This window comes from Cydia amplana, chromosome 9 (assembly GCF_948474715.1).
Source record: "Cydia amplana chromosome 9, ilCydAmpl1.1, whole genome shotgun sequence".
Classification (NCBI taxonomy): Eukaryota; Metazoa; Arthropoda; class Insecta; order Lepidoptera; family Tortricidae; genus Cydia; species Cydia amplana.
The window spans coordinates 276,794-304,711 of NC_086077.1; the positions used below are offsets into that span (position 1 = coordinate 276,794).

Below are 27,918 nucleotides of genomic sequence, written 5' to 3' on the forward strand. Positions count from 1 at the left end.
TGTCTACATGTTTGTTTTGTTACAGGACACAGAAGAAGCAGCCTGGTCGCGAGCAGGGGAGCTGGCAGCGGGCGCCTGCCCCTGTTGGTGCGCGGACTGGGCCGAGATACACGTCCGCTCCCCCTCGGGAGACGTGTCCTGGCTCATGCGGGTGCAGAACCAGGTACACTGCAGACACCGGCCCTCTGTCGGGGCGGGACTGCGCCGAGATACACGTCCGCTCCCCCTCGGGAGACGTGTCCTGGCTCATGCGGGTGCAGAACCAGGTACACTGCAGACACCGGCCCTCTGTCGGGGCGGGACTGGGCCGAGATACACCTTTTGTTTTCAATTTCGGGGTTGGCTGGTTGGTTAAATAGGTTCACTTTCCAGATTTGGTGTAAACTTTGAAAGAACGCTGTTTTAGTCCTGTACATCGTCAGTGTGATCTGATTAACGTGTCAGATGAAGGCAGATCGTATAAGGCCGCACGTCCGTGTTGCAGATGGGGTGGGAGAGCCAGGAGTCGTCGCTGCAGGACGTGCTGGCGCTGCTGGCGCCCGCGCCGGCCTCCTCGGCCTCCAGCGGCCTCGGCACCGACCGCACCAACTATGTGAGAATACCTACTTTTCATCAGTCATCACACACGCATGCGTACATCAAGTAATACGCCACACTCGCAAACCTCCTGTTCTTTTGTTCTTGTTTAATTTTCCAGAAATATTTTAACTTTTTTAACTGTTTGAAAAGTTTCTACAGCATGTACATCCCTAGTTTTGTGACTTTATCTAGTAATCTCTAATGTGAGCATGCGCACTCTTACAACTCAAACAAAGCTACACCTTACAATCAGCACTTGAAGGAAAGGTGTTCCCTCTGCAGACAAAATAAGTTTACAAGAGTTGCAGGGTGAAATAAGCCTTGTAAGTAAATGTCTACTTGGTATTTTACGATATTTTAATCCAGCACTGGGACAACAAATAGGTTAATAAAAAAATAATCCCGTTTTGTTGTAATGATTCTACTTTTTACGCAAACAACACCCATGATATTGTTATTTCATAACTGATTAAGTTTGTATGTTGTCTGTATATAGGCGTCGGAGAGTGAAGGCAGATCGCGCAGCGGCTCGTCCGCCTCGCAGGCGGCGCACGCGCAGGACCTACACAAGTCTAGGTACGTACCTATATTAAGGCAGTTCACAGAAATTGTTAGGTATACGTAAACCTGAAAAGTTTTCCGAAAATTACTATTGCAAAAGTCTGAAAGGTCAAATCGGTGAAGACCAGACAAATGTTAGTTCAGCAAAAATAAATTAATTAAAGGTGTGCAATAGGGATGTTTCCTGTACTTAAAATAAATTATTTCAAACCGTGCACGAAATTAAGCACCAGATAATTATTACAAAAACATAGACAGCAGCTATTTTTAAACACAATTTGTATTTAATAAATCGGATTGAAATATAAAAAGTAGGTGAGTTTACCGTGACGTCACTACATTCGTTTTCATATAAATTCCATATTAGCAAATCGTTTTGACAGTTCTAAAAAAGAAGCTGATTTGACTAGTAGGAATGTAGCCTATTGTAGAGCTCCCGGCTTTGAACCCGATGATTGTTTGTTTGTTTAGAATTCTGAATACTTCTTTCAGTTACCTTTTTGTATTTTTTATTCACGATTCTAGTCATCATCATCTGGGGTGGCGCTCCTTGCCCGTTGTCACAGAATAAATAATAGTACTAGGTACAGAAGATTCACTCTCTAACAAGACGCGTCTATTACGACAGATATGACCGCTAGGTGGCGCAAGCGCGAGCAAGCGTCCGCTCCGTAGCGGTGCGCGGCAACTACTATGGCTAAACACCAAAATTGGTGTCGGCCGCGTGTACTTGTAGGTACTTGTAGCGAGGCAACGAGATCGCGGAGTGAGCCACGCCTGCTGTCGTCTCCATTCACGACTCTAGCACAGAATAAATAATAGTACTAATAAGTACAGAAAACTCACTCTAACAAAACGCGTCTGTTACGATCAGCACAGATATGGCCGCTAGGTGGCGACAGCGCCACGCGCGGCTTATAGCTTTCCCCAAAATTGGTGTGGAACGGATGTACATTTAGCTACCTGTAGCAAAGCGACGAAATCGCGGAGTGAGACACGCCTGACTCTAGTATAGTTTGTAGCTTTCTAGTAGAGCCCGAAGGCTTATCCTATTGTCTATTGTTCAGTAAAACCGCACGTGCTACTTACCTGCAAAAAAGGGTCCTAATTATTCTATTTGGCACCTGAGCGCGGGCTAGTCCGACGCTCAAAAAACCAGTGTAGGTGCGCTCTCCGATAACGCGCCTTTGTTACGTATCTCGATGACACATTTAGACTGGTTCTGTAGCGTTCGACTCGCCGGCACTCAGTAACCGAAGTACCGATTTTTTATGCAGGTGGTTGTGGCACGTGGCACGAGCGGTTTTTCTTAACAATAGACAATAGTATTAGCCTTCGGGGTCTATTAGAAAGCTACAAACTATAACAAATGTTGTGCAGCTCGGACTCGGTGGTGGCGGGCGAGAGGAGGCCGCCGCACGCCGCCACGCACTGCATCGGGCCCCCCCAACAACCGCAGCGGTAAGTGCTCATAATAATATAACCATGCCGATATTATAGTCTGTCAAGCCGGAAATGTCAGTAGTAATGTAAAGCAAACTAAAAGTATCCCTAGGAGACGAACAAAAAGCAGCAATGTACTTCGAGCGACGATTAAAATGTAAACAAAACAGTTCCACAGATAAGATATAAATGACACACAATTTTCGAACAATTCAAACGTAGTGTTGCTAACCCGCGATTTTTCTACTGCCGAGATTTGCTTGACCAAGTATAGGTACCATATTATGTAAGCCTCATTTTGTCTATTTTAACGCTCAATTGAAGTCAATAAAATTGTACTAATATTATACACAAAATTCCAAAATAAAAAAAAAAGAATTTGAAATATCTAATTTATGGTCAACTATATCGAACCATCATTTTATAAATTCTATTGGTGTCTTCTTTATAAATTCCCTCGCCTTCTAAATATTGGTTATCAGCCCCTATTCGACCATTAACAATATGAAAAACATTTATGGAGTACCTATTTAAAAATAACACGTCTTGAATTTTACATATTGAGCCCGCGCCCGTTAATTTGAAAAATCCTTATTTGTTAATACTGTCTTCGGTTACCGCGATAGTTACTCACGCGTCACGCTTTATCGCGTATCTTTATCTTTACTTGAAAATAGTTGTAATGTAGAGCTAGCCTTATGAACCAATTTTGCATGTATAACTGGCCTTAAAATTTATAGTTTGTGATGGTTCATTATTTTGTAAGTGGGTAGATTTGCACAGTGTAGTTTTTCCTCTGTGACCCGTTGACGAACGCTGTAAAGGGTTCGAAACGTCGGGATGTTGTATAAATTCAGTATGCGCGATATAATCCGTTTGAATAGTCGTTATATTTGTTGTTGTACAGTATGAGCACGCAGCCGATCAACATCCCGGGGTCGCCGGTGCGCGGCGCCGCGCACGACGACGACATGCTGCTCTACGTGCCCGAGGTAACGCTCACGTGTTGATACATATAGCAACACTCTATCCACCGGTGGACCTTATTACAAAAGGCATAAGGTCCATCGATGGACAGTCAAGAGTGTGGGCGATGGTACAGCGTGCTGCAAAATGCGTGGACACATTGTCAATGGAATTCATAATGTGCCCATGTACTTTTATAGCTGGGTGTACTTGCAACCATTCCTTATGACAATGCTATCCACCATTCCCAAATTACACACAACCCCATTGTACCCAAAGCCATACTGCGTAAACTTAGAATACATTTAAAAGTGTAAATATTACTGCCCTAGGTGAGACTTGAACTCACGGCCTCTGGATCGATACTCCAGCGCTCTGCCAACTGAGCCACCAAGACCCCATCCATAGCTAGCGAATCAATAACCAATTTTACAGTACATATGGGGCTAGTGCGTAAAATAGCACTTTTCGTGCGTATGTCGAAACTTTAAAGTGCCATTAGTACTGTAAAACGTTGTTCGATACACGTGCGAATAGGTAATTCGCAACTCGTGTCGATTTAAAACACCTGCGCTCGTGTTTTAATTTATCGCCACTCGTTTCGAATTTCCTCTTTTTCGCACTTGTATCGAAAATAACTATAATATTTGTGTTGGTATGTGACAGGGCGAAGGCGAGGCGAGGCCTTCACCTTCACCTAGAGGAGGGGTTCGTGCAAAACAATAAACTTAAAACTAGATAATTAATAATAGGTACACCACTCAATATACCTATATAATATTAACACTTTCTTTTTTAGCTTGTTTCCAAAACAGTGTACTTAACTTATGTTACTTGCATGAAATAAAAGGCTTTTTATTTATTATTATTATGTGACAGGGCAAGAGCAGACACCCAGTCCGGCGCTCCAACTCGTCACCGGAGATGTCGTCGTGGAAGCTCCCTGGGGACTCGCCCGCGGGCCCGGAGCCCCCCGCCGCCGACCCCGCGCTGCTCATACTGCTGCCGGGCACCGAGCCGTGAGTACACTAACACATCCATTATACAACGGCTTACTCAACTATAATGTTCATTATGCAACACTTCACAGTTATCACAGACAGTGGATCCACTTTTCAAATGCAGGTTGTGGACAGGTTATTAAAGTTTTTGCGAGAGAAGAGCAAACATTTAAATCCGCTTGGCAACTAATCCGAGAAATTGGCATAGGCACTAGTTTTTACGAAAGCGATTGCCATCTGACCTTTCAACTGCTTGTCTGGTCTCCTCACGATGTTTTCTTTCACCGAAGAGCGACTGGTAAATATTAAATAATATTTCGTACATAAGTTCCGTCTAGGTCCTATAATGTTAACAATCATAGACTAGGAATCCTCTAGACGGAGTTTAGAGCAATTATTTCATGAAACCGATGCTGCCCGATGCTACCACATTTCTGGCAAATAAACGATATTTCTATTTCGATATTTCTATTTCTGCCAAAAATACGGGGGTGCGGGGAAGAGGTGAGCGAATCACGGCACGGGATTCTGACACTTTGACTCGAAGATGGAGTAAAACTACCGTATATAGCGGCAGAGGGGGTAGCGTTACTATGCTCAGTCTAGAGGATGTCTTGTCTGTGTTAACAATAAACGTTGTCCACAGCACGCAGTCTCAGTCCCTGCACGCGACCAAGAAAGCGAACAAGAAGAGCGACATGCGAGTGTCGTGCGAGGCCATCCCCGAGGAGATGTCCGGCTCCTCCCCCCTCGCCGCGCCCAACCCGCCCCCGCATCCCCACCTCATGACCTACAACTCGGACCCGGGCAAGTATCTACAATAAACGTTGTCCACAGCACACAGTCGCAGTCCCTGCACGCGACCAAGAAAGCGAACCAGAAGAGCGACATGCGAGTGTCGTGCGAGGCCATCCCCGAGGAGATGTCCGGCTCCTCCCCCCTCGCCGCGCCCAACCCGCCCCCGCATCCCCACCTCATGACCTACAACTCGGACCCGGGCAAGTATCTTCAATAAACGTTGTCCACAGCACACAGTCGCAGTCCCTGCACGCGACCAAGAAAGCGAACCAGAAGAGCGACATGCGAGTGTCGTGCGAGGCCATCCCCGAGGAGATGTCCGGCTCCTCCCCCCTCGCCGCGCCCAACCCGCCCCCGCATCCCCACCTCATGACCTACAACTCGGACCCGGGCAAGTATCTTCAATAAACGTTGTCCACAGCACACAGTCGCAGTCCCTGCACGCGACCAAGAAAGCGAACCAGAAGAGCGACATGCGAGTGTCGTGCGAGGCCATCCCCGAGGAGATGTCCGGCTCCTCCCCCCTCGCCGCGCCCAACCCGCCCCCGCATCCCCACCTCATGACCTACAACTCGGACCCGGGCAAGTATCTTCAATAAACGTTGTCCACAGCACACAGTCGCAGTCCCTGCACGCGACCAAGAAAGCGAACCAGAAGAGCGACATGCGAGTGTCGTGCGAGGCCATCCCCGAGGAGATGTCCGGCTCCTCCCCCCTCGCCGCGCCCAACCCGCCCCCGCATCCCCACCTCATGACCTACAACTCGGACCCGGGCAAGTATCTTCAATAAACGTTGTCCACAGCACACAGTCGCAGTCCCTGCACGCGACCAAGAAAGCGAACCAGAAGAGCGACATGCGAGTGTCGTGCGAGGCCATCCCCGAGGAGATGTCCGGCTCCTCCCCCCTCGCCGCGCCCAACCCGCCCCCGCATCCCCACCTCATGACCTACAACTCGGACCCGGGCAAGTATCTACAATAAACGTTGTCCACAGCACACAGTCGCAGTCCCTGCACGCGACCAAGAAAGCGAACCAGAAGAGCGACATGCGAGTGTCGTGCGAGGCCATCCCCGAGGAGATGTCCGGCTCCTCCCCCCTCGCCGCGCCCAACCCGCCCCCGCATCCCCACCTCATGACCTACAACTCGGACCCGGGCAAGTATCTTCAATAAACGTTGTCCACAGCACACAGTCGCAGTCCCTGCACGCGACCAAGAAAGCGAACCAGAAGAGCGACATGCGAGTGTCGTGCGAGGCCATCCCCGAGGAGATGTCCGGCTCCTCCCCCCTCGCCGCGCCCAACCCGCCCCCGCATCCCCACCTCATGACCTACAACTCGGACCCGGGCAAGTATCTTCAATAAACGTTGTCCACAGCACACAGTCGCAGTCCCTGCACGCGACCAAGAAAGCGAACCAGAAGAGCGACATGCGAGTGTCGTGCGAGGCCATCCCCGAGGAGATGTCCGGCTCCTCCCCCCTCGCCGCGCCCAACCCGCCCCCGCATCCCCACCTCATGACCTACAACTCGGACCCGGGCAAGTATCTTCAATAAACGTTGTCCACAGCACACAGTCGCAGTCCCTGCACGCGACCAAGAAAGCGAACCAGAAGAGCGACATGCGAGTGTCGTGCGAGGCCATCCCCGAGGAGATGTCCGGCTCCTCCCCCCTCGCCGCGCCCAACCCGCCCCCGCATCCCCACCTCATGACCTACAACTCGGACCCGGGCAAGTATCTTCAATAAACGTTGTCCACAGCACACAGTCGCAGTCCCTGCACGCGACCAAGAAAGCGAACCAGAAGAGCGACATGCGAGTGTCGTGCGAGGCCATCCCCGAGGAGATGTCCGGCTCCTCCCCCCTCGCCGCGCCCAACCCGCCCCCGCATCCCCACCTCATGACCTACAACTCGGACCCGGGCAAGTATCTTCAATAAACGTTGTCCACAGCACACAGTCGCAGTCCCTGCACGCGACCAAGAAAGCGAACCAGAAGAGCGACATGCGAGTGTCGTGCGAGGCCATCCCCGAGGAGATGTCCGGCTCCTCCCCCCTCGCCGCGCCCAACCCGCCCCCGCATCCCCACCTCATGACCTACAACTCGGACCCGGGCAAGTATCTTCAATAAACGTTGTCCACAGCACACAGTCGCAGTCCCTGCACGCGACCAAGAAAGCGAACCAGAAGAGCGACATGCGAGTGTCGTGCGAGGCCATCCCCGAGGAGATGTCCGGCTCCTCCCCCCTCGCCGCGCCCAACCCGCCCCCGCATCCCCACCTCATGACATACAACTCCGACCCCGGCAAGTATCTACAATAGGGATGATGACACATGTTGAATTTTATAACAAAGTCTAGTAAAATAGATAGCGAACGAGCAATTTATCACAATAATGGGGATATTAAAATAAAATATTGAAAAATTACAAAAATACAGGACCTGAAAGTTTCAAAATTTAAGTTTTTTTTTAACTTCCAAAAACGATAAAAGCAAGGGTACCATTCGATTATATTCGATTAGGGTACATTTCACCCAAAAAAATATTTTACAGCAACTATATACATAACCGCAATATCTCACCGACAAAAACGCATTTTTTTTGTTTTGTCCATACTACAAGATGGGCGATGACGTCACGGCCCCTGGCCGTTTTGTATAGGGCGTTTCGCGAGTGAAGTGCGGCTGTCGGACTTTGACTACTATTTCTGACTTTTGTGTTACTTTAATGCAATGGGTCCCATATAGACATTTGATCCTAAAAACAAACCCGATCGATTGATACCATAAATGAAAATTAGTCATGTAGCCTATTACAACGTGTTTGTTACTCGCAACCACAGAGATGATTGGAAACCTCCATATTACCAAAGATACATTGATTGAGTAAGATGCGTAATTTCTAAGACTTCGTGCTTCAAATTTGACAGGTAAACAAGATGGCGCTGTACAGCTCCATACATTTTGCCCTAAGTCTGATTGTCAAATATGATGTTTGACAATTCAGTGACCGCAAAACATATGGCGCAGTACAGCGCCATCTGTTTCGGATGTCAAACTAAGGGGCACGTTTTGTTCTTAGACTTTACCTCTCTATTACAATAAATTTTCTTTGATATTACTAACAAATACAAACTTAACTTCTTAAAAAGTAACATACGTGGAAAATTTTTTGTAACGTTAGATATGTTTTCAGGTTCGGGGTCGGCGCCCGAAGATGGGCCCGCGCCGCAGCCCATACAGAAGGTACCTACGTATTACATATAATATAACAATCTAATACCTTTAAATGAGCAATTCTTGTTTATTTATTTATTTATTTATATATATATATTTCGGGGATCTCGGAAACGGCTCTAACGATTTCGATGGAATTTACTATATGGGGGTTTTCGCAGGCGAAAAATCGATCTAGCTAGGTTTTATCTCTGGGAAAACGCGCATTTTTGAGTTTTTATATGTTTTCCGAGCGAAGCTCGGTTACCCCAGATATTATATTTTAAATTACGAACAATTTTGTATCTTGTCAGCTTATATGTAAGGATCATAATAGATTAAAAGCGACCTGTAAAATTGTTATTGTCTCGCAGGTGGCGAGCGACAGCATCGTGCAGGGCGTGGCGCCCGCGCACCCGCCGGCCGCCGCGCACGCGCACAAGCCCGCCCCCGCCCCCGCCCCGCCCCCGCCTCCTCCCGCCACTGTGGGCTCCATGAGGGAGCGGGACGACCTGCCGCCGCTGTCCCGCTCCAAGCGCTCCAACACCATCTCCGTCATGAGCCCCACGAGGCGACACAGGTACACACACACTCCACTACTCCAAGGGTCGGCTTATAACAGGAGAAGCCGGCGCCGACTTATTCCCATCTTAAAGGCCGGCAACGCACTTACAACCCCTCTCGTGTTGCGGGTGTATATGGTCGGCGGTAATCGCTTACCGTCGAGCGATCCGTCTGCTCGTTTGCCTCCTTAGCATTAAAAAAAACCAATAAAAACCTTTGACTGTTGCAAACCCCAATAATAAGCAGATTTAAGATTCAAGTTTGGCATCGTTAAAGAGTCCGCTAAATTTTATTGTATGGAAAGTTTCGTAGTAAACCGCCGCGGCGCGCCGGGTGACGTTGATCAGTCTGTCAAGTGTGGATGGCTCAACTGGCACTTAAACTTGTCATTTTTGCCAGAGGCGGCTGGTAGCTATGTATTATGGGTGTTCACTCACAATAAAAAACAAAAACTAAACCTACACATTCAATTAACCGTCGCAAAGTACCTAGATGTCGGTTTCCGTCCACCCGGTCATTGAACTCTCTCATAGATTTTCGGTATTACGAATATCTTGACGACCGATAGACGCCAACTGCAGTTCATTTTACAAATGGATATAATGTTTTTCATTAAATTTTATGGAAAGATGTGCTAGATTGTTAACACACCTGTTTCGGTCCAAACAAACTCACCGCACAGCCCGCGCCCGTGCCAAACACAAAACATACTTAATATACCTAGGTAACACGAAAAACAAAATAAGCTAGTTACTTTTATCACATTCACACAACACAACCACGGTGTTTTTGGTTATGGATCTGATTTAAAAAATATATGTTTTTGTTTTTGAGTAACATTGCTACGAAAGTTCAAGGTCGTCCATAATTTAACTCGAGTCGATTTTGTAAACTTTTTCACATTCTCACGTTAAATTCATTCATTTTTAAACACCTCACAACAAACAAATTATGTGCTTTAACTGTTTAAACTCTTCTTTCATTATTTAGAATGAAAAAAAAAGCCAAAATTGCATTCCCGCACATACTTTAAAATTGACTAAGGTCTGTTTAGAAACAAGTGACAACAATATCAACATGGCGCGCGGGATGCGCGCGCAGATCAACCGGGCTCGGAGCGCCGCACCGATTTTGCCTCTTCCCTCATAGAAAATATTCTGTTTCACGCGCGGAGCTCTGGTGAGATTTCTCTTTCGCTCTTATTGAATTTCCTATTGATCGAATGTACTAAATCTTTTTCCATAGGAGCGCAATCCAAAGCGCTCCGCTTCGCGCGTTACCTTTGATTTCTATGAAATTATAGGAGTACGCCGTGTAGGTAGTGGTGACTTGGTGAGCTGTCTATAAACTTATAATGAATAAAGGTTATTATTTAATTGGTATTGAGTTTTTTACGATCGATCTTAAATAGTAATATATTAAATAGGTACCATAATTTCATTTTGATTATATATGGGAGTGCACCGCACAAGCGCTCCTTAAGGCGGGCCGTGCCTGATTTTTGCAGCACTACTCAACAGTCATCCATATTGACCTATGCTCATAACTATTGGTATTGTTTGTCCAGAGAGCAGTCATCAGCAACATCGACGTCGTCGAGCGGGCGGTCGACGGCGGCGAGCAGCACGGGCTCGGGCGGCGGCGTCACCCCCTCCTTCGTGCTGCTGCAGCTCTACCACAAGATGAGCACCTACCCCATCACCCCGCCCGTGCCAGGTATACAATACAATACAATACTCTTTATTGCACACCTCACATACACGTAGTTTACACTTTCAACTTACACATTTTAAACTACATATAGGTCTCTCCCCCTCCCCTGCACTCTCTGCACCCTAACCTGTAAAGCAACGATTTTACCCAATAAATAAGTCAATCAATCGATCTTGGCGACGCCTTGTCTCCAGGCGTATAACATGCGCGTTACCCAACCGTGTATAAACATGTAAACTTTGAATAACCCCATACTGTAGTCCTTCAGGAAAGACTCGGTAGGAAGCTCATTCCACAGCCGAAGCGACCGGCATCTTACAAATCTAACTGTACTCTGGCAAACCCACTTTGTCAGTAGAAAAAGGCGCGAAGTTCTTTTTTTTTGCCGCGTTTTTTACTGACGTAAATGGCTTGCCGAACTACATCTTTAAAAACTCGGTTATAAAGTGTAAAAAATATTTGCCTTTGTTGAACATGTATCTGCTTCGGCAGGCGAAGTGCCCAGCGCGCAGAATCCTCTCGCAGAGCGACCGCTGCTGGTGTCCGGAGTACAACACGAGCGCACCATCAAGAACCTGGACCGAGTGCCGCCCATCGAGACCTACAAGGTGACAGATACTCTGCCTTCACAGTCTAAAGTGCGACAGACAGACAAACAAGACAGCTATGACATATAACGGCCGCTGCTGGTGTCCGGAGTACAACACGAGCGCACCATCAAGAACCTGGACCGAGTGCCGCCCATCGAGACCTACAAGGTGACAGATACTCTGCCTTCACAGTCTAAAGTGCGACAGACAGACAAACAAGACAGCTATGACATATAACGGCCGCTGCTGGTGTCCGGAGTACAACACGAGCGCACCATCAAGAACCTGGACCGAGTGCCGCCCATCGAGACCTACAAGGTGACAGATACTCTGCCTTCACAGTCTAAAGTGCGACAGACAGACAAACAAGACAGCTATGACATATAACGGCCGCTGCTGGTGTCCGGAGTACAACACGAGCGCACCATCAAGAACCTGGACCGAGTGCCGCCCATCGAGACCTACAAGGTGACAGATACTCTGCCTTCACAGTCTAAAGTGCGACAGACAGACAAACAAGACAGCTATGACATATAACGGCCGCTGCTGGTGTCCGGAGTACAACACGAGCGCACCATCAAGAACCTGGACCGAGTGCCGCCCATCGAGACCTACAAGGTGACAGATACTCTGCCTTCACAGTCTAAAGTGCGACAGACAGACAAACAAGACAGCTATGACATATAACGGCCGCTGCTGGTGTCCGGAGTACAACACGAGCGCACCATCAAGAACCTGGACCGAGTGCCGCCCATCGAGACCTACAAGGTGACAGATACTCTGCCTTCACAGTCTAAAGTGCGACAGACAGACAAACAAGACAGCTATGACATATAACGGCCGCTGCTGGTGTCCGGAGTACAACACGAGCGCACCATCAAGAACCTGGACCGAGTGCCGCCCATCGAGACCTACAAGGTGACAGATACTCTGCCTTCACAGTCTAAAGTGCGACAGACAGACAAACAAGACAGCTATGACATATAACGGCCGCTGCTGGTGTCCGGAGTACAACACGAGCGCACCATCAAGAACCTGGACCGAGTGCCGCCCATCGAGACCTACAAGGTGACAGATACTCTGCCTTCACAGTCTAAAGTGCGACAGACAGACAAACAAGACAGCTATGACATATAACGGCCGCTGCTGGTGTCCGGAGTACAACACGAGCGCACCATCAAGAACCTGGACCGAGTGCCGCCCATCGAGACCTACAAGGTGACAGATACTCTGCCTTCACAGTCTAAAGTGCGACAGACAGACAAACAAGACAGCTATGACATATAACGGCCGCTGCTGGTGTCCGGAGTACAACACGAGCGCACCATCAAGAACCTGGACCGAGTGCCGCCCATCGAGACCTACAAGGTGACAGATACTCTGCCTTCACAGTCTAAAGTGCGACAGACAGACAAACAAGACAGCTATGACATATAACGGCCGCTGCTGGTGTCCGGAGTACAACACGAGCGCACCATCAAGAACCTGGACCGAGTGCCGCCCATCGAGACCTACAAGGTGACAGATACTCTGCCTGCCTGACCACTAGGCAGATAGACCTTTTATACCATCACATATTTCATTTATATGATCGTTTGAGTGTTGTCTCGTCAATTTGCTGTGGCTCAATTGGGGAGTCTATGGTTAGGTTCTAGAGAGGAGGCTCGTGTCTTGTTGTTTAAGATTTTTATTTTATACAAAGTGTAACAAAATTAGCAGGGATACGTATAAGGGCATATTCGGTATCGTGTTCTGATTAGGAAAAAGTAGAAGAGTTTTTTTTGACACAAACAATTTTTGGCCTTTGTATGGAGAGATTGGAGAGTTGGCCGACTTGGATGACCTGCCCCATAGAAAAAAAAATCTTCTACTTTTTCCTAATCAGAACACGACACCGAATATGTCCTTAAGCGGATCCTCAATATTTTTGCTACAACTTGTATAAATTGTCAAAGATTACATAATAGATAACAATCTATTCCTGGTGGCATCAACTGATTGTGTGACAGGTGGGCGTGCTGTACGTCGGACCGGGACAGCAGGACAATGAAGTTGAAGTGTTGAAGAATGAATACGGCAGCGTCAGGTACATTCATTTGAGATGCCATTCACTAAGTAGTATCACTTCGATCAAAAACTGGTTGTAATTTCGGAGTTAGGGGGAAATGGACCTTTATTACATGGGGTACTGGGGTACTGGGGTTAAACTTCACTTTTTATCTGCTCCGTAATACTTTTACCTGTTTCCTTTTCCCTATAGCTGGCATATTTACACATATATTTATATATATATATGTATGTATTTGTGTATGTATATGTGTATGTATATGTGTATGTATATGTATCTTATTTTATTTTATTTTTATTTGTGTTATACTGTTTTTGTATTGTGTTTTTCTGTGCTAAAATTCTTATATTGAATATGAAGCACCTACTGACATGACATAAATTTATTAATTTCCGCTACCTAAAGGTTGTCTGGAAGAGATCGCTTTTTAGCGATAAGACCGCCTGTTGTTTAACCTCTTCTTCCTGTATTATCCGTATTGTTTTCTGTAATGAGGTGTACAATAAAGAGTATTTGTATTGTATTGTATTGTACTCTATTCTACTTTACCTTACCGTACCGTCCACATTTACAAAAAATAAGGGCTGTTTTGATGTATGCTTTTATTCCGTTGTGGTAATCGAGACACTAAACAAGAAGAAGCTTTTTTTTCGAAATTTCAAGAAATTCAGACATAGAATTCGGTATGATGGTGATTTTGTTTTAGCTTACTTTGATGTTCTTGGCATTTGAAGATCATTTCGTACGAGTAGTTTCAGTCACGGTACACCTTTACAGATATGCTGAGTTCCTCGGTCAACTAGGCACCCTGGTATCTCTAGCCGGCAGCGGCGCCGGTCTATTAGAGGGGGCGCAGCAACAGCCTCTATTCCTCAATCTGGAGCAGGGAGGCAAAGACGGCAAATACACGTATGTGTGGCACGACGATGTCATGCAGGTACGTATATACCATCGCCCACACTCTTAACTGTCCATCGGTGGACCTTATTACAAAAGGCATAAGGCCCACCGATGAACAGTTAAGAGTGTTGCTGTTTTTACTTACTCGTTACTCGCCTTTTCATAATTCGAGAAGCGTTTCCAAACAATCGTCGACAACAATGCAATCAACCCGTGCGCATGGCTCGCTTACTTTGTTTGATTTTCGATTTGTTTTATCCATTTCACTCAAAATAAATGTTATATTATAGTAAAACAATATTACTATATCTATTATTGTCTTATGCAGACTACAAACTACTCGGGTGGTCCAAAATTACTCGCAGTCCGCAGATTTTCATTCTAGAATCTTTTGCTTTGCTTTCGTTTCAACACGCCTTCCTCGGCGAAATATTAAAGCAAATATTTAGTTACTATACTTAGCGCCACTTGCACCATTCCACTTACCCGGGGTTAAGCGGTTAAACCGTTAACCCAGTGTCAAATTGTACCGGTAACCGGAAACTCCAGGTTTAACCGGTTAACCCCGGATTAGTAAATGGTGCAAGTGGCCCTTACTAATAAATGTTTTGTCGTCAGGTGTTGTTCCACGTGGCAACAGCCATGCCGGTGTCCGCCGCCGACCCCACGTGCAACGAGAAGCGCAAGTACATCGGCAACGACTACGTCTCCATAGTGTACAACGACTCGGGCGGAGACTTCCCCATACAAACCATCAAGGTACGCCAAAAGACGAATAAAACTTCCCCAAAAAAAATCATTAAGGTCCATCAAAGACGAAAGTTGCCTAAAAGTTTATCATATTATATGTCCAACGAACGCTCATGGCAATAAGGAGAACAATACATTGGTAACAACTACGTATTGGAACAAGAAATCACTTGTTACAATCAATATCCTGGTCACGGCACCAATTGTAACAAGTCAATATAATGTACCAATTTCAAAAAAGATTGTTTTTATGCGTTTCAATATCATACAATTCTAAATGGATATCAGTATAACTGATTCGGTTGGACTAACGTTTCTGTTTGTCCACAGGGCCAGTTCAACCTGTGCATCGTGGTAGTGGAGCCGTTCGAGCACGGGCTGCACCGCGTCCACATCAAGACCAAGGACGAGCGCATCCGCAGCAAGTTCCTGCCGCACCTCGACAACTGCGCGCACGTCGTGTCCGACCACTGCGCCGCCACGCTCGCCCGCCAGCTGGCGCTGCACTGCGCCGTGAGTCTACTTCACTCGCTAACTTGCCATATAAGTTACCGGGTTATTTAAACGTTTCAAAATTAAAATATGTGTTATTTTGATTTCACATTCGAATAAAAAATTAATCGTGTAAAAAGTATATAAATGTGTAGACGCGTAATATTTATATACTCGCGCGTCGCACGCAATACGCCGGACTTTCGACTCGCTCGTCTTACGCCCCCATTCTGCGCGAGTCTATACACCGAGTGCTGAGCCCCTTTGTCGCACATCAAGCGTAGGAACGCGCATAAAACGCGGGCAACACGCTTCGTCCGGGCGGGCTCTAAGGCCGCCGCTCTTCGATCAACACGGAAGGGATGCGGCATTCGCACTATTTCCCCTCTGCCTAGGTACAAGATCAACTGATCTAGCGCGGGTAATAAAACTAGTCGCGCTCGGATTTTTAACTAGACCGAGTCCAGACGCGCGAGTGAACACAGCAGCAGAAAAAATGCCTAATTGCTCGGTTTTTTGTTGTAAAAAGAGGTCGGGGACATCAAATTTACAAAAAGAAGGTGTTACATTTCACATGTAATATTTTTTTTACATGTCATACGTTTAATTACATTTAAACACAATTATTATATTTTAGTCTCACGTAATTGCTGGATTTATCGATTTTGCTCGCCCAGTACAAATTGCGGATCGGTCGAGCGACAAACCCGACTTCTCATCTCTCAGAAAACAATAAAATTCTTTGACGAAAATGTGTCAGTGTGCGTGTTGTGACACTTGTGATTCGTCCGTACACAAAAACAGATCGAGGTGTGCAAGATTTGTCTGTGTAGGGTGTCATTTTCTATGTATTTGTGTCGTCATTACAGATCGGATTTTGTATGTAAGTGTGTGAGAAGTGCGACTGTGTGCACGTTCCCCCCCGCGAAAAACGGCAGAATGATTTGAATGTCAAGATATCGCTTGGGCCTATCCTTTCCGACCTGTCGGAAGCCCGTGTCGATCGAAGCCGCCGCTACATACCAGTTCGTCTCGGCCTGAACTAGCGATGGGCGAGTCGAGTTATCTGATTCGAATAATTCGAATCAGCCTACAGATGAGTTAATTCGAATCAAGACTATGGGCAATTCGAATCAACTCGACCACTAGCTAACTCGGCGAACAACTCGCCGAGCCGAGTCAACGCTATCACACTGCTACTAAGGCCATTCAAAAATAAACCTTAATACTGTAGCCCGAAGGCTCTTTTTACAACAACTGCCGCTCGATTCGCCGTCTCAACTCGAATTGGTACTATGACCATTCAAAAATAAACCTTAATTCCATGACCCGAAGGTTCATTTTACAACAACTGCCGCTTGATTCGCCATTCCAAGTATCCCAACTCGAATTCACTGCTAGTATGGCCATTCAAAAATAAACCTTAATTCCGTGCCCTGAAGGTTCTTTTTACAACAACTGCCGCGTAACTCGCCGTCTCAACTCGCTCCGCGCCTGTGCCTGTGACCTTGTCGCGAACCACGCGAATCGTCGAGTCGAGTCAACTCGATTTTGAATTCGAATCAGCGGCCGAATCAATTCGAATGATTCGAATTGAAAAAAAGTGGACTCGTCACATCGCTAGCCTGAACGTGTATGTGGTCCACAGCTGGCGTCGCACATATCGCAGTCGCTGTCGATGGGCGGCGGCTCGGCGCCGTACGCGAGCAACTCGCTGGAGCGGCTGCGGCACATCAAGCGGCTGCGGCGCCGCGTCGAGGACGAGCGCCTCGCGCACGCGCGCCGCGCGCCCAAACCCTACGCCCCGCAAGGTACGCACCGCCGTGCTCACTCTAACTGTACAACATTTCATTTCATTTATTTACTGCAATCCATGGTACATATAGGTGTTATAATCATTTAAATTGTAACAGCATGGACCCTGAATAGGGTATTAGTCTGGCGTTAAATTAAACACAAGTCGTCTCCTTCACGATTTTCGTAGACATCTCTTCTAAATACCTAAAACTGGTATGGATGTGTTCCTCGTGGTCTCTAGAATACGAATTGACCGGTTTTAGTTTATGGAGAGGGGGACGTGTCGATAAAAAGGGGGGGAATGTGGGCGGCCGACCAGCATTGATATTTGTTCACATCTTGAGTCCTATGGGACCGATCGGTTCGTTTGAGGTGTCGTTTGAAAGAGTATTAAACGTGCTATTATTGCTTCATAATAACTGTAGTCATAACTGTAGTCGTTTAGAAAATATTTTAAAATATATGATTTTTTACCGTGCATGGATGGCATAAGTACTGACAAAACATGCGTCAGCTTTCTAAAAACATAAGGTTTATTGGTGTATGGTATTATATAACCATGTAATGATGAATTTTGTTCAGCATGGGTCACTACGCACCGTCACGTAAATGGCGGGCGACCGACCACAACTGTTCATTGTTTCTCGGGTTCTATTTTACTGATCAATTGGTGATGGATACCATTAGAAAGAATGTTAAATGTACAATAATTGGTTTCTAATAACCGTAGTCATAACTGTAGTCATTTACAAAATAATTGAAAATATATGATTTTTATCGTGCATGGACATAAGTACTGGTAAAACATGCTTCTAACTCAATAGATTATAACATTACCGCAATAAATATTTTCAAAATATACGGGAAATTTTATGAGCTATCCAAAAATATAAGTTTTATTGCTTTATAATGTTGTATAACTACGTAATCATGAATTTTGTTCAGCATGGGTACTGTGCACCGTCACGTAAATGGAGCCCGGCCATCGTTGAGTTTTCATTATATTTCAGGTTCTATTTTTCTGATACATGGTGGATACCATTTGCAAGCATATTAAATTTTCTGTGAATACTCGATTGTTTGAAATCTGAGGCCCAAAATAACCATTTTAAAAATATTAAAGAAAATGTTTAATTTTTACCTTAGAGGTTTGCTTAGTGACTGAAATAATTTGAGAAAGAGATAATGTAGTAAATATAGCGTGAAATTTTTAGAGTAAAATCAGCAAACTATTTATTAACTTTCCAAAAATATTGTTTAGTTACCGTACAACTATAAACATATATATATGCCAGGACCAATTTCGCCAAGCAAGCAAACACACGGCGCGGCGAGCGCCTGGTAGACCAGCAGCATTCTATTATTGTTTGACAGTACATTTTATAATGTAGGTATCCAAAATGATAAAATATCGATATAAATGATGGTTTGTTTGTTTTGTTTTTTTATCACAGGAAACTTAAGTATAGTTTGACTCTTTTGACAAAAGCCCAGTTCTAGGTTCATAACATCGTTAAGTTCGTAGCTTTCATGATTGCAAAACCACTGCATATGAAGTACTTAATATCTGTGTTGTTATTTGACTCACGCGTCTACACGTAAAACGTTTTCAAACCCACTCCGTAGTTAATAATTTAAAATCACCTTTTTAGTGAGATCTGAGGCTTGTGGCGTTAAAGAGATATTTGTCGCCGCACGCTCCAGGATGCAAAATAAGTGACTACTATTTGAGTACCAGCGTATGTCCACATAATAACTATCCGTGAAGTCCGGTTTTAAGTATAGTAATAGTAAGATAAGGTCAATATTGAGTAAACTATCTATATTATATTTATTTACTATTTTATTTTACGGTCTAATTTATAGTTTTTGCTTACCTATTGATTCATTGGCGTTTGGCATTGTAGTTTTAGCTTGTAAGTACGACTCTATTGACAGTTATAAGATGTACTACGGTATTTAAATAACGCTCGTCTGTAACTACATGATCTTAGATCTATAATAGCGACTCATAACTTCTCTGTTCGACTGTAAGTCATACAAGACAGTTAAGTAGCGATTGCGATATAAAAAGCTATAAGTAGAAGGCTTTATCACACGTTTAGAACCTTAAGTGCAAATTGCAGATTATTACTCATATAGATGTTAAGGTTGTTCAATTCACTTTGAGCTATAAGCTATAATACTAGCAGCTTAACATGCAATATAGCGCCCAAAACAGCTACTGTAGATCTTAAATCTTTAGATGAACCTTTTAAACACTTTTATCTCACCAGAGCCTGTAAACTGTAAACTAAGACTATAGATGTAGCTATTCTAGAGCCAGGCTGTTAGGTAAGAAAATAGGTGCTAAGTGTCGCCTAATTGTTTGTTGGGATTTATATGACGGTGCGCAGTGACCCATGCTGAACAAAATTCATTATTACTTGGTTATATAATATCTTACACCAATAAATCTTATGTTTTTGGAAAGATAATGAAATGTCTCGTATATTTTGTAAATACATTAATTGCGATAAAGTTATAATTTATTAAGTTAGAACCATGTTTTAGCAGTACTTATGTGCATGCACGGTAAAAAATCATGTTTTCAATTACTTTGAAAATGACTAAAGTTATGACTACAGTTATTGAAAACCAATTATAGTACGTTTAATATTCTTTCAAATGGTATCTATCACGAACTGATCAATAAAATAAAACCCGAGAAATAATGAAAAGTTGACACCGATCTCCTGCCATTTACGTGACGGCGCTTAGTGACCCATGTTGAACAAAATTCGTAATTACTTGGTTATATAATATCATACACCAATAAAACTTATATTTTTGGAAAGCTAATGAAATTTCACGTACATTTTGTAAGAATATTATTGGAGTAAAGTTATAATTTATTGAGTTAGACGCATATTTTATCAGTACTTATGCCATCCATGCACGGTAAAAAAATCAAATGTTTTAAAATATTTTGTAAATTACTAAAGTTATGACTACGGCTATTAGAAACCATTTATTGTACGTTTAATAACCTTTCAAATGGTACCTATCAGAAATTGATCAATAAAATAGAACCCGAGAAATAATGAAAAGTTTACGTCGGTCGCCCGCCATTTACGTGACGGTGCGTAGTGACCCATGCTGAACAAAATTCGTTATTAATTGGTTATATAATATCATACGCCAATAAAACTTATGTTTTTGGTAAGCTAATGAAATGTCTCGTATATTTTGTAATAAAATAATTGCGGTATTGTTGTAATTTATTGAGTTAGGCGCATATTTTATCAGTACTTATGCCATCCATGCACGGTATAAAATCAAATATTTTAAAATATTTCGTAAACGACTACAGTTATGACTACGGTTATTATGAAACAATAATAGCACGTTTAATACTCTTTCAAACGACACCTCACACGAACCGATCGGTCCCATAGGACTCAAGATGTGAACAAATATCAATAATGGTCGGCCGCCATCTTTGCCCCCCTTTTTTTCGACCCGTCCCCCACTCCATAAACTAAAACCGGTCATTTCCTATTTTAGAGATCACGAGGAACACATCCATACCAGTTTTAGGTATTTAGAAGAGATGTCGACGACTTTTCTCGAAACAGGCCGATTTCCACCTGTCTATATAGCATGATAATCTTAAAAACTAAATACTTAAAATTACCTTAAAACAACATAACATAATTTTGTTTTCTACACTGAATAATCCAAATATATTTCCGATGACATTACAATACATTATCAATTAAAATAATAATAATAGTGTCAATTCATTTATAATAATAATTCATTTAATTCTCAGTCGTATCACTATTGTCAGAAGCTATAAATTCTTGATAAGAATAAACATATCTTACTACTAATCAAGTGAACCTGAACCTAAGCCGAGATAGGTACTTTTTCGTACTTTAATTATAAACATATGTGTAACAAAAATGGAAACTATAGGTCTAGATTAAGAGAAGAAACTGTAACAATATTTTCTGTACGACCGTTTGTTTCATACTTAAATAAATAAATAAATAAACATATTACCACAACTTGATAAAGGAAACGCTAAAACTAATTAGCTGTCCGACACATCAAATTAAAAATAGCTACGCTTCTTATCCTAGTTATATTTAGTAAAATCTACAAAAAAAAACATCAAAAAAATGTTTGTTACTTGTAGTACGACTTACTATTGATGTAAATGTAAAAAGTAGATGAATTTATAACAAGCAGAAACGTCTGTGAACGATGCTATTAAATGTGATTATTATTAAGTCAAAAAATTACTGCCTCGGGTAATTCCAGAGGCCGTAAGTCTCACCCGAGCCAGTAATTTTTCCACTTTTAAATTTATTAAAAAGTAGGTTTCTAAATTTGTTCGCAATAATAATTATGAATGTTCCCTACAGGAGACACCGCGCGCCGGGTCGCCATGGATGACTTCAACGACTACACTTAAATACCTTACCGAGCTGCTCGGCCGAACTGCGTCGGTCTAACGAACCGACTCGGCCTAGTCGACCCGACCACCGAACTGACGTTTGACCTAATCGAACTCGTGCGGCCGAACCAAGCGGCCTAGTCGACCCGACCGCCGAACTGACGTTTGACCTAATCGAACTCGTGCGGCCGAACCAAGCGGCCTAGTCGACCCGACCGCCGAACTGACGTTTGACCTAATCGAACTCGTGCGGCCGAACCAAGCGGCCTAGTCGACCCGACCGCCGAACTGACGTTTGACCTAATCGAACTCATGCGGCCGAACCAAGCGGCCTAGTCGACAGGACCGCCGAACTGACGTTTGACCTAATCGAACTCGTGCGGCCGAACCAAGCGGCCTAGTCGACCCGACCGCCGAACTGACGTTTGACCTAATCGAACTCGTTCCGCCGAATCAAGCGGCCTAGTCGACCCGACCGCCGAACTGGCGTTTGACCTAATCGAACTCGTTCGGCCGAACCAAGCGGCCTAGTCGACCCGACCGCCGAACTGACGTTTGACCTAATCGAACGCGTTCGGCCGAATCAAGCGGCCTAGTCGACCCGACCGCCGAACTGACGTTTGACCTAATCGAACTCGTTCGGCCGAACCAAGCGGCCTAGTCGACCCGACCGCCGAACTGACGTTTGACCTAATCGAACGCGTTCGGCCGAATCAAGCGGCCTAGTCGAATCGAGTCGGGCTTTTTGAGCTCTGGGACTGAGTTGGCCTAATCGAACCGACTAGACCGAACTGACTAGGCCAGACCAGTCGAGCGAACTTAACGCGTCGTAGTACCGACTGTAAAAAAATAGAAAATTATACCTATTTGGACGCGTGCACTTTATGTATGTAAATATTGTTGTTTATTTCGTTTTCTATGGGAAAAAACAACATTCAGGTGTGACCGAATATATGTGAGTGAATTGCTTAAAGTATGTTTGGGACAGTGAAGTACCTATAGCCAGTCCTGTACACATAAAGGCATAGCCTTATTGTTTACGAAATATGCTGCATCTCTTTCTATTTTATATGCGACGAAAAGGATGCGACATTCGTTGTTTTACTAGTTTTGCATCTTGTGTACAAAATGCACTAAGCGTAGTATTTGCCTCTGTAACGTTGTTTGAGACGCGAGTTTTGACTTTATGTGTATTGGGACATGATTCAAAATCGAAAAACACTGTTATCGGGCATAGGAAAATTAATTAAACATCTATATATTTCTGATGAAACTGCCAACATATTGGCGAAATACAAATTGGTGGTGATGGTGTATAAGTAACCATCATACAATCTCGACGTTAAAAGGTATGACCACTGCTCTGTCGTTGTTTTTAGCGTAATATAACATATTTGTAAAAATAAAGCACAAAGTTTAACAACAATGTAAATACTATTTCATTTCAGAACATCACTAATTAATAACTTTAGTTGTATAAGAACAGTTAAACCTAATTTTATTGTAGGTACGCTAAAAACGACGATATGCGTCAAATATGAAAATAAAATGTATTAAAACGGGTCTCACGTATTTTTAATCGAAGATTTCTCGACATGCTTCGCTTCATAACGAGTAGCATTAACGGGAACACTGATCAGTGATGCTGATGCTGAATGTTTGACTTAAATATACGTGAGTGACTAGACTACTATGACAGTGTCTCACGGAATTGTTGTTATTAATATATGAAAATATTGTAAAGACAAGCATCTATTACTTTAATAAGTGAAATAGACGCATTGCGTCTAAGTAAAAACCTAATGCTTGACACGAGTAATACACTCAAAAACATTTAAAAGCGGGTCATTTGCAAGGAAATTCTATGTGCAAATTGGCTGGTTTTTATTTATTTTGAGCGTAGTTACTTGCGATTTGTTCACGAAGTTTACAGGAGTGTTCATGAAGTATGGTGTAAGGACTCGCGGGTGTGCTACTGGTCCTGTTTTCAGACATTGTTTATTCAAAATTGAAAGTTAAGACATTTTTTCGTAAGTTTATTGTTATCAATCGAACGTCTTAAAGCGATTCAGTAATATGACCAGTAGCATTTTACTGCTGTCTACTGATGGAATGAGAATAGTAAGATAAGTTAAGGCGCGGTTGCACTGTTTCGGTCGCTATACGATAGTGTATTACGGTCCTAGAGTACCTACGTGTGAGCTAATTCTGCCTGACTGCGGATGTCCAGTCAGCAGTAATAGTTGCTAAGCGGGCGAGGTGTCCAAAATGATCTTGACGCGACTTTATTGTTAAGATAATAAGAGCGCGTCAAGGTAATTTTGAACACCTCGCCCGCTTAGCTTCTGCTGCTGACTGTACATAAATAAACATTTTATTAGCCAGTGTTAAAGTGCCCGGAACATTGTAGTTGCGTGATCAGGCGACGGTTTTCTCTAAATACGATCTCAACACAATATCAGTGGTTTCATACGAGATAGTGTCGCCTGACAGATGGTTAGCATAAGTACGTTAGGGAGGCGAGTGCGATTCATTCGAGTATTCAACCTTATGTCTTGGTAATAAGCTTTACGCTGTCAGCTAACACAGCTATAGGAACAGTTTAGCTAGGTCAGCTCATATTCAAGTGCGCGTGCACCGCGATATGAGCTGACTAGCCAAAAGCTTAGGTATAGCTTTAAGGAACTCGGGACGCCAGTCCCGCTCGAACCTTTGTACGATCAACTTGATTGTTTTAATATACGGAGTTAATAATTCTTAAAGTGATTATCATTCCATACCAAATAGGTCACCCAGCTATTATATATAGAAGTAGAACAACTACTTCTAAACTGGTGACCTTCCGACGTGTGATAGATTGAACTAAAAAGTGAAAGTTATACAAAGACAATTTGATTTAGACTTGTAGACTTTATCGTGCAAAGTGTAGTGACCAACAATGGGTGGAGCCGACGAGACGAAAACCGACGCGGCCGAGTTAACAGCGCCAGCAACTGAGGTCATGGCGATCTCGGTGTCGAGCCATATTCCAGACTTCTGGGTCGATCAGCCCAGAGTATGGTTTATACGCACGGAGGCCGTTTTGACGCCACAGAAGATAGGCGACGACGCAAAATTCGACATGGTAGTCTCAAAACTACCAAAGGAAGTTATTTTGCGTCTGACGGACTTCCTCACCAAACCACCCGAGACGAATAAGTACCAGGCCTTGAAGAGCAAGCTGCTAACGACATTAGAGGACTCCAAGAACAGGCAGATTGAGAAGGTACTTAGTGAAATGGATTTAGGGGACCAGAAACCATCACACCTGTTAGTTAAGATGCGAAACCTAGCGAAGGGTAGTTTCCCAGACGACACTCTACGCATAATGTGGCAGAACCATCTACCCACAACAGTGCGGGCGGTATTAGTTGCTTCCAGAGAGACAGACCTAGACACATTAGCTAACATAGCTGACGAGGTAGCAGAAGCAACCAAGACCCACGTTGCGGTGGTAGAGACACCTACACATAGCGCAGCACGCAGAACTTCGCCAAGGGGTTCCGGAGCAGGCGACACAGCTGTGATACTGGCAGAGATTGCCAAGTTAAGCGTTAGAATGATGGACCTTGAACGGTCAAGGCCAAGGATCCGCAACTTCGGAAGGAGAGGCCGTGGAGGCCGGTCAGCATCCAGGCCAAGGAGCATTTCGCGCCATCACAGCAAGGCCAGAAAACCAGATTGGCTTTGTTACTACCACTTCCGCTTCGGGACCGCCGCCACCAAGTGTCGTCAACCTTGCGCATGGACCGAGAGGCAGTCGGAAAACCAGTAGGGATAGTACAGAGCGCAACAAAGACGGAGATCTGTACTATCACACCAAGCCGTCGTTTATGTGTAACAGACTTGAACAATGGACTACGATTTTTGGTGGACACAGGTGCTGACATTTCACTACTACCAGCTCATAACAAACATCGCGCGGGTGAGTGCTCTGATCTTAAACTGTTTGCAGCAAACGGCTCGGAGATTAGAACATATGGTGTGAAAGTTTTAACTTTAGATCTAAAATTACGTAGGCCATATCGATGGGAATTTGTCGTAGCCGATGTTAGACAGCCAATACTAGGAGCCGATTTTCTGAGTTATCATAAATTAGTAGTAAATTTATCAGAACATAAATTGCATGACCTTGTGACATTTCTTAATATAACTGCACCCACCGTGCGTAGCAATCAACCGACTATTAACACTGTCAACGGTAATCATCCGTATTGTGATTTGTTATTGCGGTTTCCTAGCATAACTAAGCCACCGACATACAAGGAAACGCCCACGCATAGTGTTGTGCACCATATCGAAACGACCGGTTCACCAACATTTGCCCGGTCTAGACCACTGCCACCTGACAGGTATAAAAAAGTCAAGGAGGAATTTCGTCGTATGCAGGAATTAGGCATTTGCAGGCCTAGCAAAAGTCAATGGGCCAGTCCTTTAACAGTAGTGACTAAGAAAAACGGCGAAATTCGCCCTTGCGGGGATTACCGTGCGTTAAATGCACAAACAAAACCTGACAGATACCCGATACCTAGATTGCATGATTTTACATTTATATTGGCAGGCAAAAAAATATTTTCCAAATTAGACATAAATAGGGCGTACCACTGCATCCCAGTAGCTAAGCAGGATGTTGAGAAAACCGCCATAATTACCCCTTTCGGGTTATTCGAATTTCCGGTTATGTCATTTGGTCTTCGTTGTGCTGCACAAACATTCCAGCGGTTCATGAACAGTTCAGTCCTGGAAGGTCTCGACTTCTTGTTTAACTACTTAGATGACATTCTTATCGCGAGCGATAATGAGGCGCAGCATAGGGATCATCTTAGACTAGTTTTCGAGCGTTTCGACAAATACGGCATAACGATTAATTTAGCCAAGTGTAGTTTTGGGCAATCGAAACTAGAGTTCCTTGGACATGAAGTAACTACCACGGGCATTAGGCCCTTAGAAGAAAAAGTACAAGCTATAGCCGACTACCCAAAACCACAAAACGTAGAACAATTACGTAGGTTTTTGGGAATGCTTAACTTTTATCGCTCTCACGTCCCTGGAGCAGCGACAATGCAGGCTAAACTCGACCAATACTTAGTCAACACAAAAAAGCGAGATAGGACACCTATAATTTGGACAAGCGAGACCGAAGAGGCGTTCGAACAGTGTAAAGTGGGCCTTAAAAAAGCCGTTACGCTGTCCCACCCTAGGTCTGACGCAGTTTTAGCTTTAATGTCCGACGCGTCATCTAACTGTGCGGGTTCTGCGTTACATCAGTTAGTACATGGAAAATGGGAACCGTTAGGATTCTTTTCAAAAAAACTAACGAAGGCCCAGAAAAGTTATTCCGCATATGACTTAGAACTGTTAGGCATTTATTTATCAATGAAACATTTTCGCAAGTCATTCGAGGGCAGGCCACTGATAGTTTATACAGACCACAAACCTTTGTGTCATGCGTTCGAAAATATAGGGAAAAGTAGTAGTGAAACGCCGCGACGTACGAGACATTTAATGTTCATCAGCGAGTTCACTACGGATATTCGTCACATAAGCGGGAAGGATAACGTTGTGGCGGATACGCTATCCCGCATAGAGACCATTGTTTGCCCAACCGCTATCAATTACACGGAACTCGCCGACGAGCAAGCACTAGACGACTACCTAGCGAGCATGACGCAATCAGACCGGCGCGACGGAAACGATACTATAAACATAAAATTACTCGCAATACCGAATTGTCAAAAGGCTGTATATTGCGAAATATCGTCGAAGGAAGTAAGGCCGTATTTGCCCGAAAAGTTTAGACGCACCGCGTTCGAAAGCGTCCATTGTCTAAGTCACCCTGGAGTACGCACTACTCGCAAAATGGTGTGTCGAAAGTTCTTTTGGCCTGGCATGAATAAAGACGTAAGTCGTTGGGCCAGAGCGTGTATACCTTGTCAAAAGGCGAAAGTCACCCGACACACTGTTTCTGAGTTGGGTACCTTTGAAAACGCTGATAGGCTGT

General features: G+C 44.3%; 2 protein-coding genes and 1 non-coding gene across 3 annotated transcripts in view; 2 read left to right on the top strand and 1 right to left on the bottom strand.

Annotated features, from left to right (window-relative positions):
• LOC134650785 (tuberin) overlaps positions 1–21,972 on the top strand; it is a 60,733-nt gene extending 38,761 nt beyond the window's left edge. Inside the window, exons 36-58 of the mRNA XM_063505718.1 lie at positions 26–163; positions 485–592; positions 1,076–1,155; positions 2,521–2,601; positions 3,491–3,575; positions 4,429–4,568; positions 5,197–5,361; positions 5,579–5,743; positions 5,961–6,125; positions 6,343–6,507; positions 6,725–6,889; positions 7,107–7,271; positions 7,489–7,649; positions 8,541–8,590; positions 8,935–9,171; positions 10,699–10,840; positions 11,330–11,445; positions 13,437–13,513; positions 14,273–14,432; positions 15,014–15,154; positions 15,476–15,658; positions 17,286–17,448; positions 21,847–21,972. Of these exons, the coding sequence (XP_063361788.1) occupies positions 26–163; positions 485–592; positions 1,076–1,155; positions 2,521–2,601; positions 3,491–3,575; positions 4,429–4,568; positions 5,197–5,361; positions 5,579–5,743; positions 5,961–6,125; positions 6,343–6,507; positions 6,725–6,889; positions 7,107–7,271; positions 7,489–7,649; positions 8,541–8,590; positions 8,935–9,171; positions 10,699–10,840; positions 11,330–11,445; positions 13,437–13,513; positions 14,273–14,432; positions 15,014–15,154; positions 15,476–15,658; positions 17,286–17,448; positions 21,847–21,896 (3,102 nt within the window). The 3' untranslated portion in view covers positions 21,897–21,972. The remainder of the gene's footprint in view (positions 1–25; positions 164–484; positions 593–1,075; positions 1,156–2,520; positions 2,602–3,490; positions 3,576–4,428; positions 4,569–5,196; positions 5,362–5,578; positions 5,744–5,960; positions 6,126–6,342; positions 6,508–6,724; positions 6,890–7,106; positions 7,272–7,488; positions 7,650–8,540; positions 8,591–8,934; positions 9,172–10,698; positions 10,841–11,329; positions 11,446–13,436; positions 13,514–14,272; positions 14,433–15,013; positions 15,155–15,475; positions 15,659–17,285; positions 17,449–21,846) is intronic.
• On the bottom strand, positions 3,874–3,946 carry Trnad-auc (transfer RNA aspartic acid (anticodon AUC)). The gene has a single exon. It is a non-coding gene; the product is annotated as a tRNA-Asp (tRNA).
• A 2,844-nt stretch (positions 21,973–24,816) lies between the features above and the next one.
• On the top strand, positions 24,817–25,692 carry LOC134650786 (uncharacterized). Its single transcript, XM_063505719.1, has one exon. The coding sequence runs from the start codon at positions 24,817–24,819 to the stop codon at positions 25,690–25,692; it is 876 nt and encodes a 291-aa protein (XP_063361789.1).
• Positions 25,693–27,918: the final 2,226 nt, after the last annotated feature.